The 13033-nt window shown below is 46.5% G+C and overlaps 1 protein-coding gene across 1 annotated transcript in view; it reads left to right on the top strand.

Moving 5' to 3' along the window:
• LOC126092924 (uncharacterized) overlaps nt 1-13033 on the top strand; it is a 57819-nt gene that overhangs the window by 27668 nt on the left and 17118 nt on the right. The window contains exons 4-5 of the mRNA XM_049908655.1: nt 472-771; nt 12464-12895. Coding sequence (XP_049764612.1) covers nt 472-771; nt 12464-12895 — 732 coding nt within the window. The remainder of the gene's footprint in view (nt 1-471; nt 772-12463; nt 12896-13033) is intronic.

Here is a 13033-nt window from a genome sequence, read left to right as displayed (position 1 = left end):
GCTGTCTCTGACAGAATTACAATATCATCGGCAAACCTCAAAGTTTTTATTTCTTCTCCATGGATTTTAATTCCAACTCCAAATTTTTCTTTTGTTTCCATTACTGCATGCTCAATATACAGATTGAATAACACTGGGGAGAGGCTACAACCCTGTCTCGCTTCCTTCCCAACCACTGCTTCCCTTTCATGTCCCTCGACTCTTATAACTGCCATCTGGTTTCTGTACAAATTGTAAATAGCCTTTCGCTCCCTGTATTTTATGCCTGCCACCTTTAGAATTTGAAAGAGTATTCCAGTCAATATTGTCAAAAGCTTTCTCTAAGTCTAAAAATGCTAGAAACGTAGGTTTGCCTTTCGTTAATCTTTCTTCTAAGATAAGTCGTAAGGTCAGTATTGCCTTACGTGTTGCAATATTTCTACGGAATCCAAACTGATCTTTTGCAAGTAATGGACGTCGTATTCTGCACAGGTCCTACGCTTCGGGGAGTCACTTGATGCACGCGGTGAAGATGCGCCTGCTGCGGAGGCAGGCGTCCACCCCGGAGAGTTGCTCCAGCCCGGCCAGCGAGGAACAAGAGGTCACCGAAGACGACACCAGCTCGCGGGACATGTCAGTCCAGGAGGAGTCCTCGGGAGACACACGCGACGTGAGGGGGCACTTGGGGGAGCTGAGGCTCAAACCAGCCGCGCTGAGTGTGGCGGTGTCGGTGGATGAAGCGATGCCGGAGATGATGTCCCCCAGTACTAGCAGCGACGTCTGGGCAGACAGGTGGGTCCAATGGTCGACACGGGCTGTGCATCGGCCAGCGTGTTGGCGAAAGGGGGCGGGGGTTCTGCAGGTCGTGTAGTGGCAGCCTTAACTGCCTCTGGATTGCAGGGTCTCCGGTTTCGATTCCTGGCTGTGTTGGGGATTTTCTCTGCCTGCTCACTGATCGTTTGTGTTGTCCTCGTCATTTCATGCACCTCCTCCTTGACAGTGACTAAGTTGATCTGTGTAAAAATTGAACTGTGTAAAAATTGGGACTATGTACAGGCGCTGATGACTGCACAGTTGAGCGCCACATAAACCCATCATGTCTGGGATGCTTTTTGAAATGTTTTCTCCGTTTTTAGTAGCCTGATATCAGAACAATTCCTCCAATGTTTCATTCATTTTTTCTTTCTTCGTTCTCCTTTCCCTATCCTTCCTCCGCTTCGGCGTTTGAGGTTCCTCTTTTTCTTCTTCGCTGTGCACTCTTGGAGGCCAGCCTACGCGTCTGAGGCGTAACATGTGGCTGGGTAACACGTAATTCCCAAACCCAGGTTTGTGTGTACACTTCAGTATAGACCAGGCCGAAGGAGAGGTGATTACACGACTTGTTAGCTTCCCAAATTGCCAGTTGTTCCCCCTGTCAGGTGTGACCTGACACCTAAGGCGGGTGCGCCCCATTGTGCAGGGGGCCCCAGTTGGAAGGAGCGCCATCGGAGATGCTGGCAATCATTGGGATATTCTCGCATTCAACGTCAACGAAACGTAAACGGAATAAGGCTAAAGAATCAAAGATCCTCCCAGCTACACGTTGGTTCTTCGCGGTTCCATGTACTGAAGACGGTCAGTCCTTTTCTATGATAAATCGTTTTATTATTCAGAAAGATGTTGATGCAATTGCCGGCCCTGTGCAATCCTCTTCCCGTTCAAACAGTGGAACTTTGCTTTTGGAGACTACTGATTCTCAAGCAAGTGCTTGCAGCATCTCTCCTCTACAGGTTCGTGTCGAGGCCCATCTGACACTGAATTCTTCACACACTGTTGTTAACGGTAGGCTGCTCGATGGTCTGAGGCAGAAATCCCAGTCTCTGATCACGGTGTCATTGCAGACGATCCAGTGATGAAAATGGTAGATATATCCTCAGTGCCGATACGCACTCTTCTTCTTAAGTTTGATAGAGTAGTCCTTCCTCAAAGATCAAAGCAGGCAATGAATTTAGCATGGTGCGACCATACTTTCTAAACCTGATGCACTGCTACCAGTGTCATTATTACAACCACACTAGAATGTCCTATCGACACCCTGGTCAGATGTGTAGGGATGCTTAAGACAGCAATACTCAGCCTCTTCCCTGCTGCATCAATTGCGATAGTGATCATGCAGCAACCTCCCGAGATCGCCCTGCATATCTCGACATAAGTGTACTGTCCAGGAGGTTTGGGTGAAAATATAAGTGCCTTACCCTGTTACTCAAAATTTGCTGGCTAGTCGGAATCCCTGCATTTTACCATCTGGCCATTACAATACTGTTCTTGCTACCTTTCGATCCATAAAGGAGATGACCACGCAGACATGCTACCTCAAATGCAGCACCATGGTTGTAAAATCGCCCATTGTCACAGTAGCATCGCCGTCTCCTCCTTCAGCAGGCTGGAAAGAACGGAACGAATACCCCTGTGAAGAGTTCCTATGTCCCTCCAGTCAATGAACATCTGGATCATCTGCCAACCACAAAGCCCCCCAAAAATAAAAAAAAAAGTCTACTCCTTTGCCGACTCAGGTCATCTTCAGTGGTGTCGCAACATGATACCCTCATCTGGCGTACCTCCACGTAGCTGGTGCGCACTATCAATCGTTTTTCTGCCCTGGACTCTGCAGACTGAGGGAGAATGCCAGTGCCTCTGTAGATACCATGAAGCGGAATCTTCCAGCTTCTGCACCCTGTACCAGTGTCCTCGAAGGCTGGCACTCGACAGCCATCGAGATGACACATCTTCATTTTTTCCCTCCTCTTCCCTCTTCTTTCCTCATCATGACTCATCCAATGGAACAATTGTGGCTGTAAATCCAACAAGCACGGAATATGGTTGCTTGTTCTCTGCATCCAGGAAACAAAATTGTGTCCTCATGACCGCTTTGAACTCTGGCATTCCTTCCTGTCTATGACATACCTGGCGGATTGCATTCCATCTCATGTAGCAGGCATCCTATTCATCTGGGATAACGCTCACAGTCACACCATCTCCCTGAACAACCAGCTGCAGGGTATTGCAGTCCATATTTTTCTTCCTCAGTTTTTCTTTGTACTGTTTAACATTCGTCTGTCATTAGGTGTCACCAGGGCAGACTTCACCAGTTTATTGGGCAACTCTCACCCTTTTTCGCTGCTCAGTGACTTTAATGCACACCATCCCCTTTGGAGCTCTTCCAAAACCTGCCAAAGAGGTGCCTTCTTGTGTGATCTCAACTCAACCTCATCTGCCTTAACATTGGAGCATCCATGTTCCCTTCAGACTCCACGCACACCTATTCCTCTATCGACATCTCCCTCTGCACTGTCCAGCTTACGCGTCGTCTCGAATGGTCCATTCTCTCTGAAACATACTCGAGCCACCATTTCCCATGTGCTATTTGCTGCCTCCTACCCTACCGATGTGCAAACCCAAATGGATACTTCATAAGGCTGGAGACTCTACTCCTCCCTGACGACCTTCGACGAACGATATTTCTCATCTTGATGACCAGGTGCAGTAACTTACTAATGTTAGCCTTACAGCCGCAGTGTTCCATCCCTCACGCTTCATCCTTACCATGCCGTGGTCCCGATCCCTTGGCGGACTGAGCCGTGCCATGGCGCAATTCGCTTGTGGAGAAGTGATCTTCGCGTTTTTAACAGTCATCTTACGATAGAAAACTATTCATTATAAGCAGTTGCAGGCACAGTGTTGTCGCAGAATTTCCTTTAGTAGTTCTTTTAACAGTTCCACTCCCTCTTCCGTCATGTGGGCCAACCTCAGACAGCTTTCTGGGGCCATGATCCATTCGCCAGTTTCTGAACTGAGTGCAGCAGATGTCATAGTGGACCCTATTCATATCTCAAATATCTTAGGCCGCTATTTTGTGAAGATTTCGAGCTTCATCCACTATCACCCTACCTTCCTCCATAGGAAACGAGTGGAGGCGTCTCAGAATCGTGAGTGCTACAATGCCACCTTTACTATGATGGAGCTATATCATGCTCTGACTTCATTCCGGTCCTGTGCCCCAGGGTCAGACTATGTTCATATTCAAATGTTGCAGCACCTCTCTCTTGCATGCAAGCACTTTCTTCTTCATAAATACAATAGCGTCCAGGTAGAGAACACAGTTTCCCAGATACTGGCGTGAAGCCACTGTCATACCTATACCCAAGCCCGGTAAGGACAAACACCTTGCTTCTAGCTCGCGAACTATTTATCTCACCAGCTATGTTCGCAAGGTGATGCGACATATAATTCATGCCCAGCTGTTACGGTAGCTAGTCACACAATTTACTAACCACTGCTGATTTCGAGCGCATTGTTCTGTAGTCGATCATGTCATCATTTTGTTATGACTCGTACTCTGCGAAAATACCAGACTATGGCGATGTTTTCCATTTGGAGAAAGCCTAAGACACCTGCTGGAGGACTGGTATCCTTAGTTCTCTCTACATGTGGGGCTTCAGAGGCCACATGCTCAGTTTCCTTCACGAATTTTTAAAAGACTTAGTTCTCAAGATAAGTCTGCGTTCTGTCTTGTCAGACACCTTCATCCAAGAAAACAGTGTGCCTCAGGATTCTGTCCCGAGCGCGCTCTTTTTTGCTATCATTACCCTGTTTTGACCTATCCCCCGCCAGAGGTATCTGGCTCCCTTTTCGTTGATGATTTTGATGTCTATTTCAGTTCTCCACGGACTTTTCTTCTTGAGCGGCGTCTCCAGCGATGTTCTCCATCGCCTTTACTCCTGGAGCATCGACAATGGCTTTAGCTTTTCCACTGACAAAGCCGTCTGTATGAATTTCTCATGGCGCAATTTGTTTCTTTCACCATCTTTACATCCTGGTTCTGTTGCTCCTCCGTTCGTTGAAACTACGAAATTCCTGGGGCTCATGTTCGATAGGAAAGTTTCTTGGTCCTCCCACATGCCTTACCTGGCGCTCTGCTGTACCTGAGCCCTCAACGTCCTCCCTCTGGGGACAGCAGATAAGACCACCTTCCTCTGTTTGTACCGGTCCCGTGTCCATTCGAAACTAGACTACGGGTGCTTCGTTTATGGATTTCCACGCCTGTCAATCTTAAGCTGCCTCGATACCATCCACCATTGTGGCATCCATATGGCCACTGGCGCCTTTTACACTAGGCCAGTTGAGACTCTGTATGCAGAAGTTGCCCAACTACTGCTGTCAGACTGCTCCGATTTTCTCTTCAGCAGATATGCATGCCGTTTGATCGCCAGGCGTGGCTACCGATCCTATGCCGCCTCCTTCGATCCCCAGTACAGGGCAAGTCCCTCTTGGTTGTCACCTCGTGGAATTTTCTTTTGGCTCTTGCTCCAGCAGCTTAACTTGACGCTACCTGCCACTATCCTAATGAGTGTGAACCCTTGACCACTTTGCCTTCGTGTGGCGTCCCATGTTCATCTCGGCACTCATCCCGTTAGTAAGGACACTGATCCAGCCTCGCTCTATCAGCTTCACGACCTTCCCACGAACCTCTGCCATAGTATCTTTGTGTACACTGATGGCTCTAGAACTGCCTGGAGTCTGGTGTGTCTTCGTCGTTGTCACGAACGACTTTCGGTGTAGGGTTCCGGAGCACCGCTCGGTATTTACAGCAGAGCCTTTCGCCCTGTATCAGGCCACGCAGTACATCCAGCGACGCAGGATTTCCATTTATGTGCTCCGCCTCTTTGTGCCCTTCACAGCTTGTGTGTGCTGTACTTCTTCCATCCCGCAGTGCAACAGGTCTAGGAAAACTTTCACTTGCTCACTGTTGACGGAACCGCTGTGACTGAGAGTTCCTAGTCACGTCGGTCTGACGGGAAACGAGCCAACTGACGCTGCTGCCAAGACTCCAGTCCTCGTACCTCTTCCTGCTAATTCTTCCTTTCCCTCTGATCCCTGTGTGCCGTCTGTCAGCGTGTGGCGTCACTTTGGCATCACCACTGGTTCCTCCATTCTTGGGAACAAGCTCCAGGGAATTAAGCCTCTCCCATTTACTTGGCCATTCCCTCCTCGGCCCTCTCGTCATAAGGAGATCATTTTATCAAGGCTTCGTATTGGGCTCTGTCTTTTTAGCCATAGCTATTTAAGTGGTGATCCCCCACCACTTCGCGCTCATTGTCCTCAGCTTTTAGCGGTTTGCCATTTTCTGACGGAACGGCCTTTCTTTAACCTCTATGTTCTAATTTGTTTGTCGTCTGAGTTATCGGGCGTATGCTGTCGGCTGTGTTCTACTCTTTCTGTCTTAGCAGCAAGGCGAAGGACATTTAATCTTTGGTTCAGGACCTCCGTTGTCTTCATAGCGTATTTTATGGCCGTTTCTCCAAGAGAAAGTTATGGATTTTAGCCACCTTTCCTTCCGTCGATTGACCTTAACGTTAGTCGCTGTTAAGCCATTTTTCGTCTTGGTGTTCTACGTTTCTGACATAGATGCGTATGACCTTACCTATTTTTGCGCCCCAGAACAAAAACTGAAGAGAAATTTGATGTCTTTCTTGTTTTGGATACTTAATAGCAAGGACTCCTAACGCTGAGCCAAAATGAATGGAAGAGCCCCATTCCATTCGCAACAATATACTTCATGAGATTGGATTTTCAGCTTTGACAGCTATGCAGTCAAACTACTGTTCAAAGCTGAATGTAAGTAAAAAACTTAGACTATGTTTGCTGTTGCACAATGTCTTGAGAAACTTTCTTCTCCGGAGAAAGCTCTCCCGTCACAGTGAACTTGGAAATTAGTTTTAATACCCTTGTAACCCTTGTTTGCTGAATTGTAAATATTATTTCAAAATTTTTGAGTAACAAAAAATGTGAAGGAGGAAGAATATTCTTTCGGTGATTTTGTTATATCATGTAGATTTGGTTTGTGCCGTATAAAATCCTTCTAAAATCAATTTCGTATAACACAATGAGAAGAAAATATAATAAATGACTTTTTGTAAATGAAAAAGACCAGGGGATCCCCAAAGAAGGAAGTTAGAGAACCACTGTACTACAATCGTCATTTGTAGATAATGAAAACGTTTTGCCGGAATTCAACCATTCTGGTATCAATTGTACTTTGATGTCTTCTAATGACTAAATTATACAACTTAGTTTGTTTTTTGCTCTTAGGTTTATTCTTTGATTTACTCTTTGGTGATCTTAAGTTACACATGCTTTTCATGACACTCGCCTGTTAACTGTCTATCTTTAGATAAGTAACTTGTATGACTTAAGACCTTAGCTAAATTCTGTATTTTAAATGTGTCTTTGAGATATATTTCGTTAGCCAATGAGTCGTTTGTGTGGTAACCATTTTCGATTCATTTTATGTATTGCTTTGTAAGTACTAAAATTTTGATGTAGACCAGCAAAATTATCTCGTTATTTCCATTTGGCACAAAACAGGTTTTTCTTCTCAGTATTTATTCTCCTACTGATGCTGAGGATGGAAAGCTGATGGCTGTAAAAATAATCTTCAAACACAAGCAGTTCGTTAAAAGCGACAGACAGTTTCCAGAGATTATAAATGTTTGTAGGGAGCCAACAGCAGAAACAGTGGGCCGGTGTCAACGGCACTAAGCTGAGGTGACAAGTCATGCCATACCTCCTATTGTCGTGTCGGGCTGTCTTTTGCCTGCTGTTTTGCAGCAACTCGACATGACCGGGCTTAAGTTGTTGGAAGCCGCTGCAGAAATACTGGGACATCCTGCCTCTACAGCCGTCCGTAATTGCGAAAATGTAGGTCGGTGCAAGTTTTTTTGTATTGACTGACCTCTCGATTATGGCCCATAAATGTTAATTGGGATTCACGTGAGGTGGTTTGCGTGGACAGGTCATTCACTCGAACTGTCAAATACGTTTTTCAAAACAATCGTGGTCAATTGTGGCCCAGTTACACGGCGCATTGTCATCCACAAAAATCGCAACATTGTGCGAGAAGATGAAGGCCAGGAAAGGCTGCAGATGGTCTCAAAGCAGCTTAACGTAATCATTTCCCAACAACATAGCGTACACCACTGTGGAGCCGCCAGCAGCTGCACAGTGGCTTGACAACCTGGGTGCACGGCTTTCTGGGGTCTGTCACGCTCGCAGCTCGTGGTTTAGTGGTTAGCGTTGCTGCTTCTTGATCACGTGGTCCTGGCTGGGATGGGGATTTGTGTTGTCCTCGTCATATCATAATCATTCGTGACAAGGATAGATTGGATTGTGTAAAAATTGGACACTGTAAAAATTTGGACTTTGTACAGGTACTGATGAACCCGCAGTCGAACGCCCCATATACCCGTCGTCGCAGTCGCCGTCGCCGCCACCGCAGTGAAACTCTAGCATCAGCTCTTACCGTCTAAAATTAGGACTGATTTGACCGGGTCGCTGTTTTACAGGCTTCTAGGGTCCAAGCAAGACGGACGCGAGCTCAGGAGAGATACTGCAGGCAACGTTGCGCTGTTAGCAAAGGCATTTGTGTCGGTAGTCGGTTGCCATAGTCATTTAACGCCAAATTTCACAGCGCTGCCCTAACGGATACGTTCATCGTATGTCCCAAATTGATTTCTGCGGTTACTTTACGCAGTGTTGCTAGTATGTTAGCACTCGCAAATCTACGCAAAAGCCCCTTTCGCTTGTGAGACCGTTCTCCACTGCGTTGTCCGTAGTGCGAGGTAATACCTGAAATGTTGTCCTGTCGCAGCAACTCAGCAACGATGTCTGCAGCAGGGGAAAGAAAGGCAACCTGCAAACCAACAGGCTTCACAACAGCCTAACCGTGTGCCCAAAATCGACGGTCCGCCGCAGATCAAATTATAAGTTCTTTTCCCAGTTACTTCAAAAATCCATAAAGCAAAACATTGAGCTGTAGCAGATCCAACCTAGAAGATAAGGATAGACGCAGCAAAATTCACCAGTCCCTGTTGTAGACAAGTTTTATCGTAAAAAAAGACAGTTCAACAGTCAGTTTCTATTTGTTCGTTGTGCGGTCTGACACTCCTTGATATCTTTGCCAGAATAAATTGAAATTCTCCTAATTTTTCCTTCAATAATTGTCACTAAAGAATCACTCTTGTTCTTATTTAACGAAATATTCCACTTCAAAACCGATCTTCTTGACCACAATCACCGATAAAGTTTTAAAACAGAATTTTAATACACTTGACAGAATCGATTATTTTCAAAATGTCAATACGTGTCGACTTCTCGTTAATAAAACTTTAAACTAGTTACTTAATGAAGATCGTCCACACTCCTGATAATTTCTGCCATAATCTCTTCAAGAAGTCTGAATTTTAATAAAATTTGCAAATTGCACACATAAGTAATATTTACGATGTATGTCGTAAAAACAGATTCAACTGACTGTTTTAACTTCCCACTCGAAGTTTAACAGTTGATAACCAATTGACATCCAGTTACAAATTTGTATCATTCCACCTTCAACATTGAACTCCTTTTCCTTTTATAAAGAACATAAAACAGCTTTTAATAATGGTCAGCATGATGTTTCAACGGTTCTTCCTGCCGCCGGCCGTCGACTACGATGCCATAGTGGTTAGCTCTCGTCGTCCGCCGCGTCTGGAGTCCCCACTGGATCATCCTGCTGCCACGCTAGACATGAAAGAAAAGAAACAAAATCTTTTTAAATAACAAGTCTCCACTTTATATATATATATATATATATATATATATATATATATATATATATATAACCTGGCGTCGCTCAAGCGGTAAAGAAAACGCGATGTTTCCTGATTAGACTTTTGAAACACCACATGTGGAACCTGGAATATTGAATGTCCTAACGATTTCCTAAATGGAATGATTCATGCGTCCAGGTTCAACTAACATTTCGCGTTCAAAGGCTGTTAATTCCCGTCGTGCGATCACGCTCGTGCCGGAAACCTTTCCACATGAATCACCTGAGTACAAATTGCAGCTTCACCATAGCATTGCTCTTTCATACAGTGTGCACGCGTTACTACTTGTATTCCATGACTTTCGGCACCTCATTGTATTTGGTTTTAAAGTTTCTTTAAATTGTGAGCGTTCTAAGTTAGGCTTTACCGTTACTGACATAAAACGAAACAAGTTTACTGTCACTAGTCACTGTATATTTATCTCCACGACGCGTTTCATACAACTGGCTCCTTATTCCTAATGTCGACAATGGCCCATATTTCTTGCTAGCCTCGATGAGATTTAGTTAATAATGGAATCTTTTTGTTTAATTTGGCTAGAGTCGGCAGCCACACACTACTTCTAACCGCTGTGCGTTAGGCGAGTTTTTACTGCCGCGGCGGATAACACGGTCCTCGCCTATATAAACGCAGCCTGCCGGCCCTGTTCTTCGCGTTCTGAAACGTATTTCGCTGTCACTTAGCCCAGTTGAGCATTAGCGAAATACTACATACAATATTCCTACTTCATCTGATAGTCACTAAATAACTACTAATAAATTTTGATACCTGTTTCTAACGAAAATGTTTAATTTGGTCAAGGCCCAAAATATTTGCTTAATTGAACATTGTAGCAGATCGTTGATTGGAGGGGTCCAACCCTAGATAGAACATGCCCTTACTGTTAGTACAGAGTTACACTTTCGACCTTAGGCACTGATCTGTGTTTCGGACTAGTCAGCAGTCGTAACGAGAGACATTGTCAGACTCGACGGCGGTACTGATCACTTACTGTGAAATATCCCCTGAAAAAAATAACTAATTCTACTAACATCGTTCGCCAACTCTGAAGGAGACTCTGATTCTACCGTAGCTTGAAATGTGTGAACAGCCCATACTGGCTTGTACTCTGGATTCGGCGACGTACCCTTTTGGCTCGACAAGCGCTGAAAATCTCAGCGTCACCTCACTCGTTGGCCTTTAGTTCAGTGAACCAACCCGCCTTCAAACGACTCTTCAGGAATCGGCCCCCACGCGACCCAGCCATTTGGTATACGTGCTACGGCCTGCCTAAAGCATCTGGATCTCTCGGGCATGAAAATACACACCCAGGGATGGAACCCACTGCCGCCTTGTTGTCTTCGGAGACCTAAAGTGATTTTAAGCTTGACGCAGTACCCGAAAGTTGTACTCCAGATATGGTTTTTACAACTTTGTTTTCATCTATTTTAAGTACGTACCATAGTTTTATCGTTATTTATAGAGATGGAACCCAGCAGGGGAATGCTCTCGGTTGTTCTGTGGTTTTCCCTGATAGGGTTTTCAAAGTGCGCCTTCCAGAACAATTTACAAATTATGACGCGGAGTTATACGGCATTCTGACGGCCCTGGAGAGGGTTCACAGACATCACCGTACGAGTCTTCTTGTCTGTTCCGACTCTCTGTGCCCTGCAAGCTCTTCACCAAATGTATCTGGTAGACCCGCTGATTCAGCTCATCCATGACTGCTTACAGTGGCTCCAACGCCATGGCAAGGTGATCTATTGCTGGGTACCAGGCCACGTTGGGCTACAGGGTAATAACATGGCTGGTAAAGCTCCCAAGGAAACATGTTGGGATGGTGCTGTCCATCAATGTCCCATCCCGCTGCATGCCATTATGTCATTTTCTGACAGATGCATCATGCGTCAGTGGGAGACTGAATGGTTGCAGGTGTCGGACAACAAACTGCGGTCGCTCAAACCGACCACAAAAGCTTGGCGGGCTTCGTGTCGGCCTCGCCGCTGGAAGGAGGTTTTGCTTACCAGACTGCGCATCGGGCACAGCCCTTTCACACGTGGCTTCCTCCTCCGGGGGGAGAATCCACCTTTCTGTGACGTTTCTGGGGTGCCGCTTTCAGTTCAGCATATCGTGGCTGTATACTGATAATAAGGCAGCCCTTGGTCTCGCTGGAGATATGCCCACCGTCTTCCTAGATACCGATACCAGTGTTAACAGAGTGGTGAAATTTTGTGAACCATCAGGCCTCATCCATAAACTGGTGGGGAAGGGCGGCAGACTTTAGTACGTTATAAACTGCTCTGGCTGTGGGGACAGCCTTCGTCCCCCCCCCCCCTCCCCCCATGAGATTTCCTGCTGACTTTCGTCAGGGCACTGATGACCGTGATGTCGAGCGCCCCCTCAACCCCAACTCGTCATAGTGGCTTGCCTTGTATCTTCTCTATTTTAAAATTTTGTGACTAAAGGTTTATCGCTTGATATTTATTTTATACGTGACATGCCAGTTTGAATGTTTTACCTCTGATGACAGCCCTCTTATTAGTTGCCGAAACCTATTTTTGCGACCGAAGGCTGTTACTGCCGTAATTTTGGTATATCATCAATTTAAAGTTACGAGCTAGAACGATCCTGTCGGAAATGTCCTAAATGCCGCGAACATTAACTTGGCGAAGTTGGGAAAATCTGCCACTTTCATTGTTGACTAGATCTGAAGACGGTAAGAAAGTGTTCAGGATGACTTGGTACGAAATAGTAGGGTAGAGTAAAAGGTGGGTTCGGAAGTGGTCGTCAGCCAGTGCAGCCCGGTCTCCTCTTCCCAGCGGCCACCACCGCATCTCGATGCAGCACCACAGACAGCGGCCGCGCGCCATCGCGGACGTGCCGTCTCCGGCCCGCAGGGTCCTGCGGCTGGCCTCGGATTCCGACCTGGACTCCCCAGTGACCGCGTCTCCAGCACGGGTGCCGGCGCTGGCTGCGGAGGATTCCTCCTCTCAGGACGACAGCATGGCGGGCTCCAGGGCGCCCTCCACAGGGGACGGTCAGAGCTCCCAGGACATGCCAGCTGACACGGAATCTTCCCAAGAGGCCAGCGATGAGAGGAGCGAGATGGAGCAGGAGGAGGAGGAGGAGGAGGGGGCGGTGGCCAGCCCGTTCCCGGATCAAGCTGAGGGCAGGGCCGAGGATGTGGGCGTCTCCTCAGGCTCTGTGACAGCTGTCTTCCAGACAACCTTCGGCGAGGCATCTTGCAAAGGGTAAGCGAGCAGATTTTTCTTGACAATTGCATACTTACTTACTGGTCATACCTGACTCGAGTCCATTACCGCAGCAACGTATTTTCACCATCCGTCCCTGTCTTGGGCTATTTCCTTTCATTCACCTTCAATACCTAG

Source organism: Schistocerca cancellata, chromosome 7 (genome assembly GCF_023864275.1).
Source record: "Schistocerca cancellata isolate TAMUIC-IGC-003103 chromosome 7, iqSchCanc2.1, whole genome shotgun sequence".
NCBI lineage: Eukaryota > Metazoa > Arthropoda > Insecta > Orthoptera > Acrididae > Schistocerca > Schistocerca cancellata.
The sequence above is the reverse complement of the archived record's forward strand: the minus strand, read 5'-3'. Positions and strand labels throughout refer to the sequence as shown.